General features: G+C 38.8%; 2 protein-coding genes across 2 annotated transcripts; both read right to left on the reverse strand.

The window, feature by feature from the left end:
• Positions 1 to 1251: 1251 nt before the first annotated feature.
• On the reverse strand, positions 1252 to 17447 carry LOC114364727 (probable G-protein coupled receptor Mth-like 3). The gene is made up of 8 exons (XM_028321001.1): positions 16062 to 17447; positions 15146 to 15387; positions 13577 to 13760; positions 11766 to 11844; positions 4897 to 5081; positions 4031 to 4223; positions 3115 to 3308; positions 1252 to 2044 (listed from the first exon to the last, which is right to left on the reverse strand). Exons 1-8 carry the CDS (start codon positions 16993 to 16995, stop codon positions 1902 to 1904), a joined length of 2154 nt encoding a protein of 717 aa, XP_028176802.1. The 5' UTR covers positions 16996 to 17447; the 3' UTR covers positions 1252 to 1901.
• A 1206-nt stretch (positions 17448 to 18653) lies between these two features.
• On the reverse strand, positions 18654 to 26140 carry gbb (glass bottom boat). Its single transcript, XM_028321026.1, has 7 exons — positions 25678 to 26140; positions 22242 to 22431; positions 21251 to 21405; positions 20072 to 20266; positions 19773 to 19846; positions 19480 to 19614; positions 18654 to 19155 (listed from the first exon to the last, which is right to left on the reverse strand). Exons 1-7 carry the CDS (start codon positions 26051 to 26053, stop codon positions 19030 to 19032), a joined length of 1251 nt encoding a protein of 416 aa, XP_028176827.1. The 5' UTR covers positions 26054 to 26140; the 3' UTR covers positions 18654 to 19029.
• Positions 26141 to 26293: the final 153 nt, after the last annotated feature.

Genomic DNA, 26293 nt, shown 5'->3' on the forward strand with positions numbered 1-26293 from the left:
AACAACCTATCAATATGCAGTTAATCTACTCTACGATTTGGAACGCCCTAAAATAAATCAAAGGTGCCTTTTCAAATTTTAACGCACATGTTTAAAGCTTTTTTTGTGTATTATAAAAATACTTAGAGATTACAATTTCGAATATGGTTGTAAATGCCTCCCGAATTTCGTAACTACAAAGTCTTAAACTATGACTAGATCGCGTCTCTATCTTAAATATTTTAAACTTAAAAATGAACTAGCCTTGTTATAAATCAAACCTTAAAGATTATTAAATTAATTTTAAGTTTTTAAGGGCGAAAGTGGAAATTGCACGCTTCGAAAAGGTGGTTTAATTCGTTAAGCTTCATTAAAAACTGGCGACACCATTCATCCGATATCTGTTTAAGAGACACTAGAATCTATCTCGACACTAAAACGAGAGAGATATTGTAAAAATACCTACTGCTTAACAAACTAGCCTATACATACAGGGTGGAAACGTTAAGTGATCTCACTCGATTATTACTAACCTATACAAGATGTTGAAAAACTGGTTACTGATTCTGAAAGAGCTTCATGAGTTCTTTCGAACGGTACCAATAATAGGTTACAGAATAAACTGGATCTATCTGAAAATTCAATGTTTCCAGCTTCCATACTAAATTTATGCCAGCCACACAATATTAGAAGTGTAATTTTTTTTATTTAATAATAAACCCTTAAAGTAAACTCGTAAATTGTATTCTTATTTAAAATTATTCATGGAAAACATTGGTTTTAGGCTTTACTTGCTATAATATTGTCAAGAGATGAGTGTCATGACTGTGTACTGAGTCATGCATGACAGTAATAAATGTATGGAAGGAAGAAGGAAACATTGAATTCTTGGATAGATCCAGTTTATTCTGTAACCTATTATTGATACCATTGGATAGAGCTTGTGAAGCACTTTTAGAATCAGTAATCAGTAAAAATTCATAAAATAAATTCATAAAAATTCATAAAATTCATTTATTTTTGCAAATAGGCTTTAAAAAAGCGCTTTTACACGTCCCAATATTAACCCTACCACTGCTTCGGGACAATAAATGGGCCAGTGCTGAGAAGAAGCAGCGCAAGGAACTCAGTCACTATTTTACGATATCATGTGTAGTTTTTAAAATAATGTGACTTTACCAAATGTATGGAAGCTGGAAACATTGAATTTTCGGATAGATCCAGTTTATTCTGTAACCTATTAATACCGTTTAATAGAGCTTATGAAGCACTTACAGAATCAGTAACTAGTTTATTGATATCTTGTATAGTTTAGAAATAATCGAGTGAGATCACTTATCGTTTCCACCCTGTATATTGGGAAGTTAAGCTCTTACTACTCGTATAAGTTATTTAACTTGGTAGTTTAATTAGGATCCTCTTGCTGGAACATACCATGCTGCTCTACCATCTTTAGTTACTTGGGTGCAGCAGTGCTTTTATTGCAATTGGTTTATCCACGACTTTCCACAAGTTTTCACTTATGACTACTTTTCTTTCAATTACCATGTACCTACGTTATCATTTGAAGTAGGCATAGGTACATTGCGAGACACATTGGCAGTAAATGGCAGTCTGTTGTTACGAATGAATTTAAAGTAGGCACAACCTAGGGCAGGGACGGTGAACTTGCGTCGACCACGCAAACAAAGTGTGGCAATCTAACGCAGTTGTAATAAGTATGATTTTGCAAAAAAAGGTAGTCTACCTTGCTTGCGACTGTAGCTAGGTAAAGTAACCTTAAATAACTATTAATTAACATCGAGTCAAATTATTTGGTCGCATGCGATTGTTTCGCTCACTACCCTAGGGATGAAAAGTGGAGTGGAAGGTCATGGATGTTAGTTAAAAAACACCGTCTGTGAGGAAAACGTGTGGAACATTCAGAGTTGCTTAGCGTTGTTGTTAGGGAGTGAGACGCGGGCGTGCGCGCGCTCGTCTGAGCTGATGGTCCTGGACAAGAAGGTGGAGGAGGTGCGAGCCGTCGATGAGGTGCCGTTCTTCTGCGCGTCAGGTTTCTCCAGCCCTGTCAGATTAGTCAACATTAATATTGTTACATTACAATCCATGAATAGGTAACGAGAAACTCAATTCTAGTAACACTGAATATCCACTCAGAAAGATTAAAAAAACAGCTCGAGGAAATACTCTCGCAAACTGAGGGTCCCATACCTTCATTACCCGTCTTTATCATTTCTCGGAACATGATATACTCACAATCTAAATGCAAATGCAACTCCACGGCAACGGACTAGCTGAGTACATTAACTTTATTACGCACTTCAATGGATTGAGTTTCTCATTACATTAGTTAGTAACAAAATGATACAACTAATAGCATGTTACGTGATAAAGCGTAGGAGTGTGCCAAAACATCGATCTGAAAGAGTGCATTATGTAACATTATATGATAAGATTATCCATGTAATTTTGATCTACTCAGCAGGACAGCAGAACCACATCACATCCCACCATTAACTATAAATTTACTGATAAAGTTCTTAGTAAGATTATATTCAGGTTTTCCCCGAAGGTTAATAGTGTAAGCTTGGCTATTTAAAATAACCATGAATTGCTATGATCAAAATAGGATCAGATAGGGTCAAAATACCGGGGGGTAAGTTTCAATAAGTACCTAATTAATTAGTCTAGTTAAGCATAGCACCAACAACATCAATACTACGTCAATTGTAGCTTTAAAAGAAATGTTATTAGGAGTAGGAAGACGGAAACTAAAATATAATCAGATATACTTGGATTTTTCGATGTCCTTGAGAAACCTGGAAAAGATTATGTTCGCTCTTACATTAACTACTCAAAACAATTAAAGTTATGACGAAACAAAAACGCTTATCAAATACACCAATCTGATGAAAAATCACATGGAATCCATGTCCATCATTGTTACAGATAGGTAGTTACAAATTACATAACATTCGTAGAAATCGGTATGCGGAGTTAGACAATTCTAAGAATGGAAACATAAACTATGAAGCACGTAAAATTAGCACATATCCCGTTGGATCTTATTTTTATTCACTGCTGTTTAACTTTGTACGGTTTGTGTAGTTATTTTTAAACGTAATATGTCCTTACCAAGCCTCTTTCTGATGAGGTAGTACAGCTTCGGTTTAAAGATGAGGATGATGAAGATGAACACGCCTTGCAGCTCGTTGACCATGTCGACAATTGTCCATATCCACTGGTCAGGGTTGAAGGCGAGGGTCGAAAGAAGCTCGGAACACCACCCAGCACCCATCACTACCCACAACTTCCCCGTCAGCACAAAACTGTGAGAAAACAAATAAAGAACAGTTTGTTACTCTATTAGTTCGTTCATTATTTGAAGACAAGATTTAAGCAGATATTTTATGAAGACAAGATTTAATGAAGGCTACTAACAACGCCATTCTTGTGGCGGAGTTTTGGACTGACGCTGTATAAGGTTTGTTGTCGACACGACAAGAAGAAGAAGCCGACATTTGGACCCAGTTTCAATTCCGGCTTCGCGCAAAAAAAATACGTGAGTGAAATAAATACAAAAATACCAAATTCAAATTTGGTTAGTATGATACAGGTTTGAATCAGACTGATTGTCTGATAAGCAAAGAATGATTCCATGTTAACTGTCAATCTGAATGAGACATGTCAGATCCAGATAGGATCTAATTCACACTCAAGGGTGTGACAAATCATACCTAAGAAGATAACACCTTAGTTTATTTTTCAGACGAACTAAGTGATAGCCTAGCCATCTTCCGAAGCTTCGCCAGACAATGCATTGTGTGGGTCTTTTACAACGTGTGGATCTTTAAAATTAAAGCAACTACCTCAGAGTATTAGGTATACAACGTGGTCAAGTAATCTGCGCACCTGGCTGCCGTGACGTCACATCGACGCTCTGGTATGGACGGGGCAAACGCGAGGAGGTGTGCAAATGAGTGCGAAGGAGAGTCGCATTTCAGCCAGGTGCGCAGTTAACTTGACTGGGTTGTAGGTACTAGGTACATACTTGGCCTTGTCGATTCGGAAGCGTCTCTTGACCCGGTCACCGACGGAGCCAGCCTGCAGCCTGTGCACCTCGGACTTGACGCGAGAGCAGTGCCGCGCCGTCAGCACCCACAGCACGAAGTTAGAACACGACACCAGGCCCAACGGGATCACGAAGAAGATGTAATGCGGCCAGTCCGACTCGGCGTTTTGGTCTGAAGAACAATTAGGACCCGTTAAATTCATTCCAAATTCTCCTAAGGTATAATAAGAATAGAAGACTTTTCGTTCGGTACCTACTTGAAACTCATAATCCAATATTGGAGGTAGGTAGGTACTTAGTCTTTACCCATAAGTAAGGAAATTAACAGAATAAATAATTCTACCAACTACGACACAATGAAACAAAAAGCTATAGTGGAATCTAAACAATGTTGGTGACCTTTTCAAACATTTTATTATTTAATTGGTACAACTCTAAATTTAGAAAATGTCGAGTAAAATATGAATCATTACGTCATAATAATAACGATAGACTCAGATTTAAAATTGACCTTGGGTTATTAATTGGCTCAAACTTTTCATTGTGTGCTATTTAGTGTATTGTAAGTCATTTTATAAAAAGCAGATCATTATCTTCATCATCACTCTATCAAACAACCAAAGTCGAGACTCTACATCTCAGTTAATGCTTTTTTTTTTTCATTTGTTGTGGAGCAGTATATTCAGACTGTTGACAATAAAATAAGAAACTAATTTTTATACCACACGAAATTAGTTGGGATCAAACTTATTACACTTCACTCTTTGTTAACGCGTGATCATTTTTCGAAAAAGTGACATATTCGTATTTTCCACATAAAAATGATGGTAAAGAAAACATCTCACCAGCTGCAAACCAGCATCTATACATGCCCATGTTTGCGTCTAGAACGTCAGCCACTGGAAACTTGTCGAACAGGAACATTATGAGGGTGAGGCTGACAGACACGCTCCACGCGTAGAGGGAGTACCAGCAGAACCGGCGGCGGCCTGCGCTGCCCTTCTGGAGAGGGTTGACAGTACGGACGCTCCTGTGGCAGACATACACAAATTAATGGCTGGAGAAAAATTGCTTTTTTATAAACAACCTACTCATTTATTGCAATATTGCAGCTTTAATGTGAGAATTCCTGTTATTCATGGAAAAGTGTTGTTTGACATTTTGTCACTACCTAGTATCCATCTCTACCCATAATAAAAAGGTTTTTTTTAATCAAATGAAATCAATTTTTTATTCAGTATTAGGTCCTTTCCAGGGCACTTAAACACGTCCCAAGTAAGTATAGCTTGCCCTACCACCACTTCGGGACAACTTAAGGACTGGTGCTGAGAAGTTAAGCGGTGGAAGAAACTCAGTCACCTTTGTCCAGGGCCGGATTAACCATCTCGGGGCCCCTAGGCACAGCTCGTTTCGGGCCCCCCTTTTTTTGTCGCGGAGGAAATGCTTTGCGCACCGTCACCACTTCCGGGGGACAGGGTGGTGTGTGGGACTCCCGGCGCCCTAAAAAGGACGGGGTATAACCACTAAAACCTCCGCGGCGTTCCGTCATCACGCGAGTGGGGGAATCGCGAGTATCCGGCCGTAGCCTTAGACTTCCGCGACACCACCGGAGACAGCTCGCCTACACCCTACACGCCCGCCTTGTGGGGGTCCGACGGGAAAGGCCCGAAAGGCCAAGCCGTTCCCGTCAGACGGAGGAGACAAGGGTGCCGCCGCACCCCCGGCCTACTGGCTGCCACCTGGGGGGAGAGTAGAACGGTCGTACAACCGCCTTCTCCACCCCCTTCTCCACCTGCGGAGCGATGGTGCGAGAGGATCGTTTTCCCGCTCGCGCTCCGCTGCCTCCTTCTGAAGGATGACCTCTTCGCAAAAGGAGGCGACCACCTTCCAGCATCCTTCACTTCCCAGCATGGCGTTGACCAGGCTCGGAAGCGAAAGATCCCGGCCCACGACCGCAGTGAGGACACGGCGCTGCTCCTCCCAGCCTGTGCAGACCGCGAGGGTGTGCTGCACCGTGTCATCCGCCACGTCGCATTTGTGGCACAGCGGGGATTCCTCTCGCCTGATTTTATGCAGGTACGAACCGAAGCAGCCATGTTCAGTCAGCACCTGCGCCAGACGGAACGTGAGGAACCCGCGTTCCAACATTGGTCCAGAACAGGATCAATGGCGTCCAGAGTGCGGCAGCCTTCCTTCCTTCCAGCGGTCGATCTTGATCTCGCGCTCTTCCTGCCTGACGGCGCCGCGCCGCTCCGGGGCCGGGAGCTTTCCACGCGCCTTCTGGTCTACCATCCAGTGATAGATGACAGACAAGAGGGATCTTGTCTGTCATCTATCTCCCAAGCTTCTAGCTCCCAAGAAGGAGCACCAGCAAGGACGCACGCCGCAGCGTGCCCTACCGTGCGGTAGGTCCTTGCGACCCACTGCGCTATGACCCGCTGGGGTCTGCGCCGAAGGGCAGCATTCTCCCTCTTGTTGAGTGCGTCCGCCCAGATTGGGGCGTCATACAGCGCCATGCTCCTCAGGACGCCGGTATAAAGTCGACGACACCTCAGTGCGCCGGCTGCCTTGAGAAGTGGCGCTAGCCCGTTGAAGTGCGGGCTAAAATGCCACCTTCTGTCACGCGTGAGGCCCAGATATTTCATCTGGCCTTTGGCGTCAATCCTAACGTCCTCAACCACAATGTGGGCGTCGGGAGGGGCAGGCTGGCGAAGGCCCTGGAAAAAAGAAGCCTCAGTCTTCTCCAGCGCGACTTTCAGGCCGAGGCATCGTATTCTGCGAGCGACTTATGTGCCGCCCGCCGACGCCAGCCGTGCCGCGGCCCCAAACGTCTTCCCCGGACAGTGACCAGTGTCATCCGCATAGCATATGACACTCATTCCCGCGAGAAGGACGCCCCGGAGGAGCCAGTTGAAGCCTAAGTTCCACAAGAGTGGACTGAGCACCGAACCCTGCGGAACCCCGCTGGCTACGCCGCGCCGTTTGAGATGGCCGTCTCTGTTAACATACAGGACTTCGCGGTCCCGTAAGTAATCGGCCAGCAGCGCTCGAAAGTACTGAGGCACTCTGTGATGTTGAAGTGCCTAGAGTATGGTAGAATGAGGGATGGTATTGAAAGCGTTGGCTATATCGAATGATACAGCCAACACACCCTCACCCCTCTCCCTAGCCTCCGCAGTGAGGCTTTTTAGCCTCTGAAGGGCGTTGACCGTCGACCTTTCATGTAAAACAAATAGTATTACCGTGTAGAATCTACACTGTAGATAGTATTATCGTGCCCAAAGCAGTAATGCCAACGTTACGAAAATGAATTAGGTTCCACAATATCGAAATATGACGATTGAATGTGTAAACCAAAATAAGGCGAAGTTTTGAGGTGGTTTGAGTTTTGTTGCATAAAAATAATTTTTAACATTTTTTTTAATTTATTTATCGGGAGTGCTGCTGGGCCCCTGGTCATAGTGGGCCCCTAGGCACTGGCCTAAAGTGCCTTATGGATGATACGGCACTGCCTTTGTCAGTCAATTTTACACGAGTCGAGACCCAAAGTGTTTGAAAATCCGAATGTCATTATTCGCTTGTTCTTCGCTCAAGAGCTATGAATATAATGTGTTATGTTTTACGGGTGGTTCGAATACATAGAAACACCACCGCTAAGCGCAACGACATGCAATAACTATTAACTTGGCTTGATTGAGTCGTTAAAGCTGCCATAACACCGTCCATTAAGCAATTTTCGTCTTTTATTAATAAAATATTACGACAAGTCTGTGTTGTCGACCTTACCCGTTTTTCTGAAACTAGGTGTAAAAGTTTGGTTTCAGGACTTTCAGGCAAAACAACCTTGTTAAACTACGAGTAATTGCACTTAAAACTTGATAGGTACTTGAATATGAAAACCTAACATTGTTCACAATAACTTGTCATCACATGTAATAAATCATGACTAAGTAAAAATCAGCAGAGCTCTTGATAATGAAATCAAGGTACACGTCATTTTAGTTAAAATGAGTAAAGCATGGTTACTTGAACTGTTTTACTGGTAACTAGTGTGTAACCGTGTAAGTGGGCTCTTCAAACAAACTATGAAATCGTAAACACGCCCGCGCGTTAACATTTACCATACGTTTTATTTTAAATGCTATTATAGTAACGACTCTTCATTGGAATTATCGACATACCATGCAAAAAGCACAAAGCGTTTGTAAACAAATCATAGTGGATAAGCTCTTCGAATCCGTACAAATAAGTTTCTAAAGTTCCTGTTAATTAATACAAATTCGATCCTCCCTCTATAAAAAGTTAAATTAATTAGGCTTTTATTAATGTATTTTGATTGACGTGTAGGTAATTCTATGAATGAGTTTCGTGAAAGCCATAATAGCCATGTCCATGGCGGAGACGCGTCACCCCTCAATTAGCTCCACCCACTTAGTGGCTAATAAGGAAAGTGACTTTTTTAATCCTGTCAGTTTATTAGATGTGATGTGGCCTAATTTTATTTCTATTAATGCTATTATGTTTGACCTTTTAATTGGCCTCATTTTAATTTAATTAAGAACTAAAAGCTTTGGTAAAATGTCCATGTAGAGTTTATTCTGTCTGAACCGCCTGACAACGCCTAGACTTGCTATATTTATTTAAAATCGTATTAACTAATCATACAACATCGTAGAGGGCGATTGATATGTTCATAATTTTTTAAAATGATAAAATACATTCATATCAGATCAAATAGGTTAGTTAGATCAGAAGATGAAATATGTTCAAGTTAAATATTTACTCAGTCAACATGCCAAAAGCTCATGCTCAAGAACAAAGTAATCATGAGTGCAAACACGTTCAAGTGTCTACAAATAAGTTAGGAAAATAATTTCAAACAAAATAGATTCCATCAGCTCCGATATCTTTGTTAATTAATTATTTATTTAATAATGAAACAAACTTTGTGTTACTTACTGTTATGATAAATCATCCTCATCTTAAAGAAATTAACACACACAAATCTTAAAGAAATTAATACACTTTAAAGCTTCCAGCTTTTTTGGTTTAACCTTGACAGATCTGAGGTCCCTAATTCTCAAAACCGGTACACACGCACGATCGCTATATTTAGAGCTTTAAAAACAAAAGAAAGAGTTGAAAAACATAAATCATATTTTTGTGTTTTGTTTTTCAGCAGGTAATATTTGAAAATTTCAAGCACTATTTCAATACTTGTTGTAATAACTAAGTAAATAAACTATTTGATGACAATAATACATCCGTAGTACTCGTAGCCAGGACAAGACAAGCCAGTTTTGTTACCTTGTAAATTAAAAAAGCACTAAAATTTTATGATTCTCGAACCTAAAACAAACGTAGTCTAAAAATAGACTTTCAGCCAACTGCAATATTTAAATATGGACGTTATATTTACATTTTTAGCTGTACTAATAAGCGATGAGCTCTGCGCAAATAGTACAATACTGATTTAAAGTAAACAGTTCGGTTCGGTCAGATAAACATTTGTCCACATTGCGACAAACGGGCCAACGAGGTAATATGTTCTTAGGAATATATGTTACACATACAACGAGTCCTTGATAAAAACCACTAGACCTACTTAGAGGGTACAAGCCTCTGTCAACGCTTAGTGATTAAAATGTTGAAAGTCTATTAGGACAACTAGCTGGGACTCAGAAAGAAAGTGTCCGAAAATTTTATCTAAAACCCTTTATACTTTACAAGGCATGAACCACGCCAATTTACCAAATCATGAAAACAATGGCTTTAACTTTATTCGTCGTACTAAAAATAGTAACACCATCAACCTATCTCTCGCACGTACTCACTAAATGTTATGAAACATCTCTATACAATTTCAACCGATAGGTACACAGATTACACATTTTTATATAAAAAATGCGTATGTTGAAATTTCTATGACGTATTTGGTCCGCTAACACTGGGCAACTCGCTTCCCACAAAGTGTTTATTTACAAAAGTGGAAGATTACTCATAAGTTTAATGCGGGCCTTCTTACGAGGGAAATGGCGAATTCTGATAAAACGAGAACTAGTATCGGTAATCGGATTTTCTTAATTTTTCAAATGTTTAGCTTGAATTATACAAAATTAAAAATATCCCGAATTACGAGTATGTATAGAAAGAAAGCCGTCTTGAATATTAATTGGAGCTTTTATCTATAAATAAGTTAAGTAGTCATAAATTATAAATAGTCCGGCATCTATTTTGGAATATTTATAGTTAACAAGTGTTTCACTATGTTTAAAAATGTGGGTAATTTATATTATGTATGTCATAATTTTAAAGATCTGTTATCATAAACATGATAATGTTAAGAAAACATATCTATATTATATGCATAGTTTCGCAAAGAAGCCTCTGGGAAGCGTCTAGGAAAACTCTACTTAGGAAAACTAATGCTAAAGAATTAGTTACTTGGCGAAAGCTTAGTGATAAGTACCAATGCAAAAACATTTATCAGTTAAATGTGGATGACGATCTGACAAAAAAACATCTGGACATTTTGCGACTTGAAAACCCTTTGTGAGACAGTAACTTCTTGAAAATGTAGAGTCACTTACTAGCATCACACTCTATTAGCATCACGAGTGTTAATGAAACTAACATTTCAGAATCAGACTACGAAGCTCTACCTATCGCATTTATGACTATTCAGCCGTAAATTCAAAGTAAGACATACTTTGAAATCTTATGTGGGCAATTAGTTGCTGAATATATGCTAATGTGCCCAATTACCCATATTTATTATGACGGCACAGTGAGCTATAACTCAAATTACGATGTCTAGGATGAATGAATCACATAAACAAATATTCACATGCATGGTTTTGTTAAGAATGGGAAATACTGATGTCATCATCTTAACTAGCACTAATGTATGCATCTGTGCATATGCATCTGTATACGTAGTTTCTCCGCAAGTATTTCGTTCTATCACAGAAAGTTTTAACCGCGCGACGTGACTTAACTTAAAAAGCATAATTGAAAATTAAGTTAATCCCATTTTTTAAAGAACTCTTACAAATTAACTTCGAAAGACAATAACGCTACTAAATTATTCGCTCATTTGGGCACAATATTTGCCAAACTTTAATTACAAATATTGGATGACGTACTCCCTACACACTAGGTCGTGATTTTAAAATACGCATTATTTATCAGTGACTGTGAATGATAATGAAACATAAACAAAGTTATTTATCGTTCCGAAACGCGTCATTGGCTTTTTTTACAATAATTAAGTTTAGGTACTTATTCACATAATTATTTTTATTTTATTATAAGCTAATATTGGTTAACTATGTTATGAATTATTAATTAATAACTAACATAAAGTAAGTTAACTAAATTAGGCATCTGTCAAATTGGTTATCGATGGTGGTGATTGCGGGCATAGTTTTATAGAATTTGAAATTATTTGTTGAGTTTCGGTAGGTTTAAGTATTCTTCTTCCTCGTTCCCTCACTGATGAAGATCGCGACCACAGATAGTATATATAGATAGGTTTACGAGTAAGTATTAGTTCAAAGTAAAACCGTGCCCTGTGGCGAAAAAACACAAGTTCATCGCTATTAATAAAAGAAGAAGAAGAAGTAAAACCGTAATTGAAATTAAAGTTAGTAAATGATACTTGTGATACAGTTAGTATTATTTAGCTGAACATCATGTTAGAATCAGAACTTACCCAAATGTCCACCAGATGTCGGCACACATGACGTTAAGCCAGGCGAACGCCGACACGAAGCCAAAGTAGATCCCGTACCCTGAGCAAACAACACATTCGCGATAATTGATCAACTCCGAACGGTCGGCGCCGCACACACGCTTTTGTTCTCAAATTATCCCGAAACAGGGTTGCCAGACAAATCAAACAATAATCACATGATAAGAGTCCTCTGCGATCGTATTTATCTAGCTGATTAGAACTTATTTATTAATATCGTTTTCTTAGTCATGGCAGACGAGAGACAATATTTATTACGTACAAGACACTTCATTAAGTACATTTGTTAATGATCGTTCACTGTAACTCATAGATAAAAGTAATGGAAGGTCGTGGGTAGTAGAGTAGTGATATGTGCAAAAGTAAAATCATGTTCTAGATTTTTTATTATTATGAAGCAATATTTCCTGAAAGCCACGATAGCCCAACGCAACGGTGAAGGGGTCGGACTGGCTGATTCGTGTTCCGAGGAACGGGTTCGAATCCCGCCGCCGCTCGCCTATTGTCACTCGTGATGTAAGCACAGTTTAGTAAGAGGGGCAAACGGGACTATTAGTAATTTGTGCAATAACTAATAATCTTTAAAAAATGAATATTAATAGAAATACTATGTGAAGGCACTGAGCCTCCCTAGAGATCCAAAGTTCTAATTCATAGATCATAGTCACTTACTATCGAAACTTATTATGCACTTATCGTAATTCATCATAAAACAATGACAATGATTAACAATGTATTTAACTGTAGAGAAGGTGACATAATCATATTGTGTAGAGCTAATAAAGTGTAGGTACTCGTAACACAATACATTTAATTTCTCAGACAGGATATTGAGTTCAACTAGTACAATACTAAATCTCAATAAATTACGGACCACCTCAAAATAATTGTAGTTAGAATATGCTTTTTTTCCTTATTTAAAAAAACCTATCTTCTGTATAAATCAAAATAACTGCTTCGGTATTTACAAAAAAAATAACAAACCTTGATCAAACCCTGTTTGATAAAGAGATCAAATTACCTATCAATGCTTTTCATTCATAAGCTACTTATGTTTTTGTGGTTAAACGTTTTAAATCCTCTTGTCAGTGTGTTTAGGTATACAGAGCTACGGTGATTTATTAACAATAGACTACCTACGCATTTCAAAGAATCTGGGTGATACAGGTATCTCAAGGAAATTACTCAGCATTTTGATTTAACATTTTGTTAACCACAAAAAATAGGAATTCCAGTTTAATTAGCAAACTCGTTTTAACAGTAACATGAAGGAAGTTATTGTATGGAGTATTCAAGCAGGACAGTATGATTGAGTGATTGTGCCTTACACGGTAGAACAGATTAATGTACGTTGATATCTCCATGTAGAGTTCTCGGATTAAATTTCCATGTAGGAATAGTGTAATTAAATTACTTTGTGTATATTCCCAGTTTGGAAAAGATAATAGCAGGTTTGAATCAGTCCGATTCGTTCATTACAGCCAAATGATGGACAAAGGCCTTGCCGATTCGCTTAATCTGAGTATCGAAAAATAATCGTGATTCCATTCTTTACGCTTATCACAGCTCGCAAAGAATAACAGTTAGACAAGTACACGGAAAACAGAGGAAGGTAGGAAAAGCAGATCAATAAGCTTTCAGAATTATAACACGACACAACAAAAATAACAAAAAGGACCGTTAATAATGGAAAACTTTGGGGAAGGCCTTTGTCCAGCAGTGGACATCATTTGGCTGAAACGACGACAGAAAAATTCAGTTACATCACTCACCTAGAACAGTGCAGAGGGTCCGATTACTGACGAACTCGTACTGTGCGCGCGCGAGACACGAGTACGCCAGCAGCATCATGCTGACGTGGCAGATCAGGTTCCTCCCGTGCAGGTTTCGCAGCTCCGGGATCGCGCAGTAGACTATCAGCGTCAGAGCCAGGCACACGGCTGACAGGCTATTAAGCTGGAGACAATCAAAATTATTTAATACTAGCTTTCCGCCCGCGGCTTCGCCCGCGTGGAATTTTGTCTGTCACAGAAAAACTTTATCGCGCGCGTCCCTGTTTCAAAAACCGGGATAAAAACTATCCTATGTTCTTTCCCGGGACTCAAACTATCTCTATGCCAAATTTCATCAAAATCGATTGCGAGGTTTAAGCGGGAAAGCGTAACAGACAGACAGACAGACAGACAGACAGACAGAGTTACTTTCGCATTTATAATATTAGTTGGGATTTGGATCGTTTTGCTACAATGGGGCAGCCTGGTGCAGCTTATTTATGAGTAGAAAGATTCATGATTAAACTTTACATGGAACTTAACATGTGAGCTTAACATAGAATTTTAAACCACTGTAGAACTGGCTGGCTGGTATCTTTACTTCCAATTCCTATTGAACAACGAACGAAACGAACAACATACGAGTGTTATGGCGACTAAGGTAGTGGCAGTAAGAGAGGTGGGCTTAGAACAAGCCCTAACCCATCAAACATTTCGTCTCACTGGGAATTAAACCCGGGCTCTCTGGGTTTGAAAAAGGTGCCACTAGACCACAGAGATTATATTATGCATACTTGGGTACTTTAACTTCGAAATTAATGTTTACGAACGAACGAAACGAAGAAATAGACATGCGTAAGCAATCGTAGATTTTAAATTGCAATTTTTATTTTAAAATACCTAATTAATTACAATGTTTCGTCATCGATCTTAATGCTTTTATATTGAAATGTAAATGAAAGTGATTGAAAGATTGATTGAAATTATTTTAGAAGCTGCTTTAAAGGGAGTACATATCTGAACAGTTAAAAGTTGTAATCAATCAACTAACTTTAATGGAAATAACAACTCAAGATCTTAGGCAAGTTCAACACAAGGTATAATCTAACTCTTTTACATGACCTTACATAATATAATATATTAAACTGTATTAAATGTTCAACAACATGATAAATAAAAGAGGAACCTATAGCATTACAAAATGCTGGGAAATACGACCAAAAATGTACCTAGCACTTATTGTTCACTTTATCTTGGAATAGATAAAAGGAAAAACTGAAACGTAGGTACGTTCAAATTGATATCAATGCCGCTAAGGGAAAGCCTGAAACGTCAAATGTCATCTACCTAAATGCAGATAGGTATACCTAGTAAAGTTAAATATTCGTATCGTAAACGTTAATCCAGAGTGTCGTATTCATCCAATAAATCGCGATATTATGATGTCGTGTGGCGAGAAAATTCCATTATTAAAGTACGTTATTTTATTTGATTCGAATTTAAGTCTGAATGCTCGAACTCCAGTATTTTGACCAATCATATCCCTGAACGTGTTCTTAAAAAACTTACCACAAACGACAACCTGAAGTCCTTTATCAGCGCCTCCTTGATGAAGCACGTGACGGCCGACACGTACGGATCCACCCCGCAGAAGCTGGTGTCAAATACTTCGAGGCAGTAGTCGCTCCGCACTCCTAAGGCACTTTCCATGTCACCTTTCCTGGTGAGGTGGTGCCAGTCAGAAGGATACGACCTGTTCAGCGATATCTTGCCGCTCTTGCACTGTATATCTGACCGTAACCCCATTATATCTGTGGGAAACAGTACACTCCTTTTAAAAACTATTATACTCTGTAAATAAATAGGTAAAACGTGAGATTACTTAGAAACTTTAATAGATGCAAATGTAACTGTAACAAGTTCGAAGACTAAACTCATGCCTTATCTTTGACTTCTTCGTAAATTACGCTTTGTTCCATAGATCGGTCTAATGGGCCGTAACATCTGAGAATATTGTAATCGCTTACCTACATTATTTCTAGGGTTCCCTACCCCAGCCCAATTTAAGTACGAGTACATACTCGTAATTCATACGAGTAGATAGGATGCTTAGGTTAATGTTATAACCGGCAATAGGAAATTTACCCTATATTACGCTTCATGAGATACACATCTCACTGACCACACAATAGTATTAGTAGCCTATGTTTTGATAAGATCCTACTTCTATGTCTTCGTAAGTATCAGATGTATACGTATTTTATCGTTTTACATGAGCATTCATACTCCATGGTGATAAACGCAAACAAGTGTTTAATAAATTAATCAATGCAATATTGAAATTGTGGTAAAGATTATTTATGTGTGTGTGCACAAGATAAGTCATTAATGTAATGTAATATTCATCATTCATTATCTTTATTTGAATTACTGAGTATAACAAATTATCCCTTTTTATATAAATACTTTTCGATTTCGAACTTACCTCCAACTCCGTATTTGCTCTTCGTTCGACGGACATAATCGGATAAGTCATACAACACCTTGTCATCTTTATTAGGCACACACCGACCAGCTAGTGTTCCACAGTGGAAAGGCAAGTAGTGTTGTCCTACTGGGCAGCACTTTCTAACACACAAGGCATCAAAGCTGGAGCAATCCTCAGTGCACACCCGTGCCACCAGCCCCCGACTATTGTACTCCCGGTCCACGCACCAATTGCCTTGAGGAGACTGTCCACCACCACCCTCTCGGTTACGGTTCGAAATATCTAATCTGCTCTCCAATAAAACTATAAAGAACTTCTCTTCTCTCAATTCTACAGCATATTCAGCTGACTTGCATTGAAGTCCATCGTCGAATTCATAAACCACGCCACTAAACGCTTGAAGCTTTTCTATCAACCACCTCTCATCGTAACCTTCACCGCCTCTTCTGCACATATGAAACTCGGTGTCATACGTCTGTCCAGGTGGACAGCACTTCCGGATATTAGTGACTTTTACGCTAGATTCATTGTTAAGCTCAGTTCCATTGCACACTAAAGCTATTGTCTTAGGAATCACTTTTTTCACCGTCCCATTGATTATTTCCACAACGAGTCTATCATAGCAATAATTACTGCTTTCAGATAATTGAATATTACCATCATAAGGAATCATTTCAAAATCACATTCCATAGGCATACCATACTCTACAGTAACGCCTTCGGACACAAAAAGAGTAGGCTTTGGATTGGTAATATTGTAAACGGTTTCAAATGCACTATCGAGGCATTCGTACGAATCTTCAAGATTTACAACATCCGGGTTCATCACTTTTATCAGATTCTGGCCCTCCGGGCAACACTTGCGAAAGGTTGGAAAGTCATTATTGGCACTAGCACAAACACAAATATACAAAAAAACGATTCGCCACATTTTTATATCGTAACCGGTACGAAGGCAACGCGGTAGAGTTCGATTCACAACAGGTAGTGGATGACGGTCGGCGCGCGGAGCATCGCTGAGGCTGGTGGGTGGAGCTGCGTCCGTCGAGGCTGACCGGCGGCGGAGGAGTGAATAATTCGGCAGTGATCCCGGTGTGCGGCGACCGCGGGAACCCCAGAGGCTGCTGTGGCCTTGAATTCAGCGAAGTGGGCAGCGCTCTACGCGTCTGAATTCACACGCTTTTTATGCAAACTTCTCAAAACTTGCCGTAAGCTCTGTGTTCAGTGCAATAACACAACAACAAATAAATGCAGTTATGTAATACACACTTCAAACTTATAATATCAACAATTTCTTCCCCTCCTCTTTAAAAGAAGCAAAGGTACGCGCACGTAAACACGATGGGTACGCTAAGCGATGTCGTGTTAATGTAACAAAGACGACGATTCAGAAACCGAACTGATAAGTGATAAAATTCTGATTGATTACCAAGAATCTAAATCGTATTCGTAGATATAAAATGTTTTGCTCATCGTCACCGATTGTTGAGAATCTTAGGTAATTTTAAAGAGTATCGATAAAAAATACTTATCTTTAAATATCATACTGATAAATACAGTACTGAACTAAAAATATAACCACGTGTTTTGAAATAATCCGGTATCGCATGACGTCATATTGATCCAGTTAATAACAAAGAAGCTAATGAAATTAATAAAAATAATTAATCTTTTTCACGTCGCGTCGAAAAAGTCAACTCTATCTACCCTACATTAGAATTTCCAAGAGATTCCAGGCGTGGTGGTCTTCACTGGAGACTGCCGAATTGCTGCGTTGGAAATTATTATATGATCATCGAACTCATGGCATGTCCAATGGAGAGGGTTGAAAGAGGGTTTGTCAGAATTTCACCGAACTTTACTTAAATAATAGCAAACTACTTAACATTACAATTTTTGGTACAGTTTCATATTAGATATTTGAATTAAAATTCGACTGCTTTCAATATACTCGTATATCTTAGCGATTGATGTTTGAGATCAATATCAAAAGTCCAGCTATATTTTAGAGCAAAGGAAATCTACGTAGTTTGGCTGCTCTCGGCTGACGAAGGATGTTAGGTAGGTAGGTACTGTCCATAAAATAATACCAATCTTAGGTGAGTCATTGTTTTCATTGAGAGCTCAACTCTACCCTTCCCATGATAAATTTCGATGGATGTGGATATGCAATATTGTCGCAATTTGTGAAACAATTTATTAGTCAGCGCATGCACAACACGCTATTTATAAGATAGGACATTGTTATTATCACTCATTACCACAATTTTATTAATATTAAACGCGCAATAAACTACAATCATGGCCCGTCAACGTAAAAAGATTGGTTCTTGATTCTTGTATAGAGTAAATAGGTAAGTAGGTGAAAAAAAATATGAAAAAAAAACTAATGTAAAAATATAAGATGACATAATTATGGGTATTTAGTAAACAAAATATAAGTATTAAAAAGTTGTTTATTTATTCATCGATACAAAACATAATATCTTACCTAGGTACATCTAAGAATATGAATTATTCTACAAGTGACTCGGTTTGTTGGCACATAAGTTACTCCTTCCTTAATTTAATTTAAATACATTTTAAAGAAAATTAAAATATAATCCTTGCCGTTAAATAAAATATTTAATATCTACATTTACACACATAAAATAAGTGGCAAAATTAATTGGGCAAGTAATTAAATGTGACGATTTTAAGCGTAATAGTAAAATTACTTTCTCGTCTAAGTACACAAGTCATTAAGCAACATTCAATCAAACAAGGTACGATTATGTCAAGGATTATTGTGTATAGAGTATTTTACTAAATGACAATGTCTAGAAATATTTGAAAACTCATAAAAAAAGATATAAAGAGATTGAGATTCGACTTGTAACTAGAAAAGTTTAAAATATCAACATAATAATAACCTAACTGGATCTGATGATTGTTTAGCTAATTAATACTAACTACATATTAAGTCCTAATGGCATCCACAACTTTTGACCACCATATTTTTGTACTTGCGCAGGATTACATTCGAGTCGTCGGTATAGTAGAGCACCGATATCGGGGACAGTTTGATGGGAGCACAAGATGGTTTTGGCACCTGGAAATAAAATTTATAGGTTTATTACTATACTAAATTAGACTATTATTTAGAGGCTGGTTAATGGATAAAAGAGAAAATATACTCAAGTCATTTAAGATTTACATGAAAAAATACCACGTGTCGTATTGTGGATGAAATCCGAATCTCTTTTGTAGTAAAAGCTTTATCTTTGTTTTCAATATGCCAGTTATACCAGGGGTTATTCTCGGATAAAAGTTTGGTTGAATTAGGCCTAAGTGAGTAGGGCTATGCACAAAAGACACCCATAGGTAGAAGTGCACTACGCTAAGGCATGGCCACAAATAAGTGAAGGTAAGATACCTGAGTAGGGTTCAACAGATGCACCAGCGTCTGCACTATGGCGTGGTTGGTGGCGTTCTTGTGCGCATTCAGCGGGAAGTTGCACTCGCCGCTGCAGTAGAAAGCCCCGTAGCCGTTCGGTGCGATGATCCAATCCTGTATAACATTTGTTTTACTTCTACAACAATTTCTACCACATAATTTAGCAAATAGATTCCATATTATATCTTCTTCAGTCAGAAGACAAACTTCCTCAAGGATAGAATAACTTAAATATAAAAGACCAAAAAATATAAGAATGATCTTTCACAAACCTGCCATTCCAAGTCCTTAAAACTGACGTATAAAGTCTGAATCTCACAGCTTCTCGTCGTCCAATGTGCCGAATCTACGAATAAGCATTTCAATTCAATTAGATAAAACATTAATGTAAGAGGATTAAACAAATCTAGGTACTTCTTAGAATTAATTTTAGATAAGTAGATTGAAATGTAGGAAACAATAACTCAGCTCCTGAAACGTTCAGGCTCGCTAATTTGACTCTGACCAATTGCAGTGAACTCACTAAGTATTATTTAACTCAGTTGGATTTTCAAAAATAGTGTTTACTTACCAGTGAGTGGATTCCTCAGGTAATTATCGGAGTTAGTTCGCCAGCGCTTAGCCTCTCTCTTTCGGCGCGCACCCGCCTCCGACGTGTCAAGTTTTGGCCCGCTTTTGAAGAATGCCACGAGGAACGGCTGCTTTCCCTCCACAACCGTACCACGAGGCTCTTCTAGACCGATTTCTTCAGGCTTCATATTACGCTCTAAAAAAATTACACTTTTCTTAATTACTGAAAACATCTCATTGGAAGAATAATAATTTGTCTCGAAGTGTTGATAGGGTAAAAAATCATCACGCTAGCTAGCTGAGGAGCTAGCTCCTCATGACCAAAATCACGGTTTGAAATTTACTGTTCACACAATATTTTGATTTAGGAAAGCAGTTAGAGCAGACACTTAAGAAAGTGAAACGTCATGTGCTAGAATCATTGCTGAATCTGACTGACCCTCTTTAAGACTCTCCAGAGATTACAGAATTTTTGTCAGCGAATAGTTTGATGGGGATGTTAATCAGTAGGTATGAATATTTTACGCACATTACCCCGAATTGATTGGCTGATTCCTTAAATTATAAGCCGTGTAGTCGGCCGAATAAAAAATAGTCTGCGGGGAGTCTAAAAGTGGACATGACTTCCAAAATGTAAAGTTGACATGCTTTTCTTGACTAACAATAAATTGGCCAAGTGAGTGTCGTGCCACGACGCCACGACGACGCGCAGTGTAGGGTTCCGTAGTTGTCCGTCGTTACCACAATATATTTCAGAAGTAAGCAATTACTTTATCTAAAGTTTCTTTTAATATTTTCTTCTAAGGAATATTTATTAAGTACGTATGAAATTTTATAATACATGAGTAAAACGACTATTAGGTGGTTATCACACTGCGCCGCGCTCCGCCACGGAGCGCGTGATTTTCATATAAAAAATCACACGCGCGGACGCGTTGTCAGTGTGAAGTGCCGCGCGTGTTTTCTATACAAACTGAGGTACTTGCATACAATGATTAAATCTGTCGCCCTCGGAGCGCGGCGCAGTGTGATAACCGCCTTACTCTTGAACTAACTGATCTATCTTAACCGCTATAGTTTTCCTTGAAAATTCATAAAAAACACTAACTATTATCATAAATTATTCCAGATTTTTCAAGCCAACAGTTTAGTTTTTAATAGGCATTTCATTAGTAATAACCTGGTTGCGAGTGTGGGTGAAGGGTGATGAAGAAGCCGTGGTTATCGGCAGGGGAGCGCAGCCACGCGCCCATCGCGCTCGTCACGTTCAGCTCGAGCCAGCCCTCCGCGCCCGCGCTCGTGTTCACGGCTGCCACCTCCTCCAGCTGCAGACCTCTGCAAAGGTTTCAAGTAATAACTAAAAAACAAGGTAAGATCATACACAAAACAATTTAGTTTTTACATTTCATTAAAAAGCTTTTAAGCTTTTTTAGCATACCAAACCATAAAAAAACCCAACTTTTTATACCTAACTTTACGAAAACCTTCCTTGTCGAAAACATAACTTGTGGAAACCTAACTTGTGGAAAAACTAACTTGTGGAAAATCTAATTTGTGGAGAACCTAACTTATTTAAAACCTAACTTGTGGAAAACTGTGGAAAACCTAACTTGTCAGAAACCTAACTTGTCGAAAACCTAACTTGTGGAAAACTGTGGACAACCTAACTTGTCAGAAACCTAACTTGTCGAAAACCTAACTTGTGGAAATCCTATCTTGTGGAAAACCAAACTTGTCGAAAACCTAACTTGTGATAAACCAAACTTGTCGAAAACCTAACTTATTTAAGACCTAACTTGTGGAAAACCAAACTTGTGAAAAACCAAACTTGTCGAAAACCTAACTTGCGGAAAACCTAACTTATTTAAAACCTAACTTGTGGAAAACCTAACTTGTCGAAAACTTAACTTATTTAAAACCTAACTTGTGAAATTCCAAACTTGTCGAAAACCTAACGTATTTAAAAGCTAACTTGTGGAAAACCAAACTTGTCGAAAACCTAACTTGTGAAATTCCAAACTTGTCGAAAACCTAACTTATTTAAAAGCTAACTTGTGGAAAACCAAACTTGTCGAAAACCTAACATGTGGAAAATACGTAACATTTAGGGGGCAGCTATCATCCCCTGCCAAGGACTTGACGTGCTATCAACTGCACCACGGAATTCTCACCCTAAATTGTCGACGCTGAGCACGCGATGGGCCACGACCGTGTACAGGCTAGTCGGGAGGTCCGTGTGCGTAGGCGCCTGGTGCAAGCGCAGCTCGGCGGTGAGTAGGGCAGACGCATCGCCCGGCGTGCCCGCCACTTCGAACCACACGTGCCGCCCGTGGCCATGTCGCAGCGCGCCTAGGTGATGTTCTGGAAAATTATAGATGGTTATAAATAACTTGAAAAAATCGGACTTCCTACCTAGGGCGGGAATCGAACCCACGACTTTTCGCTTGCCGAGCGAATGCTCTTTCTATCAGAGCTACTTAGGTGATGGTCTGGAAAATTACAGCAGATGGTTATAAATAACTTGAAAAAATCGAACTTCCTACCTAAGGCGGGAATCGAACCCACGACTTTTCGCTTGCCGAGCGAATAAATGCTCTTTCTATCAGAGCTACTTAGGTGACGTTCTGGAAAATTACAGCAAATGGTTATAAATAGCTTGAAAAAATCGAACTTCCTACCTAAGGCGGGAATCGAACCCACGACTTTTCGCATACCGAGCGAATGCTCTTTCTATCAGAGCTACTTAGACACTGGATGAACCAGTCGACTCTAAACTCTAAAAAATTTGAATAATTACAGCAGATGGTGTAAATAATAGTCAGTTGTTACTTATATTATGATTTTCTCCTTCTTCATAGTTCCTTCACTGTCAAGGATCACGAAATTCTTTACGATTGACTGGAAGAGAAAGCTCTATAGCATTAAGTTCGCCGTTTGCACTGTTGCGTTCTGTAGAATAAAGTTTGAGTTGTTTATTAGTAGAAAGCACAACGTACCTACTTAATGCTTATTGGAAAAATAATATGGCTTTCAACTAAATGCGCTTTCATTAGTGCTGGACGTAAAGCTGGATGTAGTATCTACTACTTAGTGGTGGGTAAAATCAAACACAGCAATGCAATTAAGTCGCAGACAGAGAGAAGTCGTATTTCGCGGGCACTGTTTAGTTTACAGAGTTGGGATTACGCTAGATTGTGACGCAATGCAAATCAGAATGCACTTTAACCTGTGTCATAAACAAACTGTTGCACTTTGGAGCCATTGAAGCTACGGCCACTGCTGCAGGTAGATTATCCTACTTCTTCCTTTTCTATCTATTATCCTTTTAGGTAAGTATTTTAATATAGTACTTAAGTTACTCTTTACACACCTTGAATGATGATGTTGTTTTACAGTATAAATATTTAGCATTTATTTGTATATTATTAAAGATTATCTATGCAATTTACAATTTAAGATGTTCATCCTATGAACGAAGTCCTCGGGGCGCACGCAAGGTCTCACATATGACGGTGAACTGACCACTTTACAACTTAATTATTACTAATTAAGACAATTAATGTACCTACACAGCTTCCTTTTTTGTCTACAAATAAATCTACTCTTAGTCTCTTAAGTACCTACCATTATAGGGCGTCTTAAATGTATGGCGAATCTAATAATAGAAATAACTCAATGCGCCACACAATAGCATGATTAAAACAATCATAATTGAGCATAATAGTGTTATTGTGTGTGAGCTGCAACGTAGGTCATGTACCTTAATTAGTAGGTGTGGACAACTACAATACGAGTAACAACTTTATCTCAATTATTATAAAGTTTAGAATAACATGAGGAGACACATCTATTAGAAGACTAGCTAATAAATAAGTCAATTTGCAAGTAAAATAATATGGAGAATCGGAGAGGTCGGTAGCAGGTGCCGAGTTGTCTGACGAGTGTAATTTAACACCTAATGCAGGTGTAGTATAGACTGCTATTAAATCAGAAGTAGGTAAAATTACCTATCAATGGGTAGGCAAATACCAACCTATTCAAAAAAGGTTAAATATTTCTCGTACTTGTTTGTAATAAAAGCGCAGTAGCTTTTCATTGAATTCACGATTTGAGCAAGCAATCGTAAACTTTTCATTTTAAACTTAATTTCCACAATGTTCCTACGACTAAAAAGCATAATGCTGTTTAGTAGGTTGGTAATACCTAAGTAACAACTATGTCTGCCTCATCTATTTATCACTTCTTTGTGATAAGAATAATGAATAGCGGATACTACATGCACAATAACACAGATGAACTGTTTTCGCATAATATGTTCCTAGAAATAATAACATCTATGGACATAATGGTCATTTTATCTGCTATTTAACTGCAGAGCCAGTAAGATAGGATTTTAACAATATCATAGAGCGAGAGTTTTTTATAAATAAAAGCTACCACTTTTCGAAGAAAGCTGTTACTGGAATAGCCACTAACGAAACAAAAAACCCAATGGTTTTGTTCTCCTGGGCAGTTCGTGCCATAAAACAATTATGTTCTTTTTTGTTAAACTGGCGCCGGTTTCAATCTGTGTGGTATGCGGTGGCCCGTGAGCCGTGACTCAGCCGTCGCCACATTACCTGAGGCCCTTCCTTTGCCTTTGCGCATAACTTAGGAATACTTAGAAATTCACATCTACGAAATATCTAAGAACTGACTAAATCAATTTTATGTTTTGGGTGGATTTGTTTTATGTAGAGACGTTGCCCACTTTTAGTTTCTTTATTGCTAGACTTCTCGATAATACATAGATGCAGTAAGCAGTAGGTACCTACCTACATGCGAACTTTCAATTATTTAAACCTAACTGAAAACAGTTATTTTTATACATGTCTACCAGCCAGAGGTATCCGTATTAGCGGGCAAATGTAGCTTCCAAAGGCCTAGTCGAGAATTTCTTCGATATAGGTAGAGCATGTGACTATTTGCTCAAAATATTCAAAAGCTTTAGGTACCGACCGTAGGTATGAAACTCCAAATATAGGGTAGTAGTAGAAATCTATGCTACTTATAATAGCGAAATCTTATTATTTTACATTGAAATTTCAATACCAGCCTGCTTGATACGTAGGAAGTTTGTTAAATTTTCTTTATAGTAAAGTTTTTGTAAACTAATCAAATATAGGTACTCGTAATAAATTACTTCATATTCTTATAACGTTACATTAGAACAATATTACCAAAATATAGAGTTCTACAGGGATTTCTATAAATTCTTAATCAAAACAGGCTGCTAGTATTTTAATAATAGCAGATGTGTTAATTATGTATGTAACTTCTGTATGTCATCTATAAAAGGTTCAAAACTATTGGTATAAGGTAGGTACGATGGGTAAAGATAGCATTCACATATCAATAACGCCTAGTGAGTTCTCGAGCGCTTAGAATTGTTTTGGATAGCATCGAACTCAGGTAAACATCAAACGGAAAATAGGATTATTTTTGTCCTACTTAAGAATGAAGGATAAACTGTTCAAAATGATACTATTAACAGGATATTTTCACTGTAACAAGGTAAGTTATTGTAACCTTTAAATTTTAATTAAATTATTCAAGTTTATTACTTACTTTTGCTTTGAAAAGTCATAATCAGGTCGCTTTCATCAATCGCCTGTTGTTCTTCTCCACTTAAGGCCATTTCGGAGCTGCGAGTAGGACGGGCTTGCTCGTGCTCCTCTGCCAGTTGCTTGTACACGTCCAGAAGGAAGCTGGGCGCCGAGCGGTCCAGCGGAGGAGCCTGGGCCCGCCTCGGTCGTTCTCCGAGTCCTAAAAGTTCCAGTATCTCGTGTTCCACGACTAATCTCTCGTTTCGCGTCATCGAATGATGTATCATTGTCTGATCACCATTGTCTATATATAATCCGGAGAGCAGCGCCTCCGCTAAAGTAAACAACAGCACAACAAGGAAGCACGCACGTTGCCACGCCAGCTTCGGACCGGCCATGTTCGGTGCCAGAGCGGCCAGTGACTGGCGAGCTGAGACGTTGAGGCGCGCGGCGGGGTCTCCCGCCGAACCTGCCCACTCAAGGTAGGCCGCCAGCGCCGCACTCACTACATTCCTCCCCTCCCTTGCCACATGAATAACGTAAACAACATTGACCGGCGCAGACGCACACTTAGAATCGTTGCCGTCAGATTGTAAATGCGTACTTTACAACGCAGTTAAACAACGCTAATAATGTTA

Source organism: Ostrinia furnacalis, unplaced genomic scaffold (assembly GCF_004193835.3).
Source record: "Ostrinia furnacalis isolate ACB-3 unplaced genomic scaffold, ASM419383v2 OfSCF7464, whole genome shotgun sequence".
NCBI lineage: Eukaryota > Metazoa > Arthropoda > Insecta > Lepidoptera > Crambidae > Ostrinia > Ostrinia furnacalis.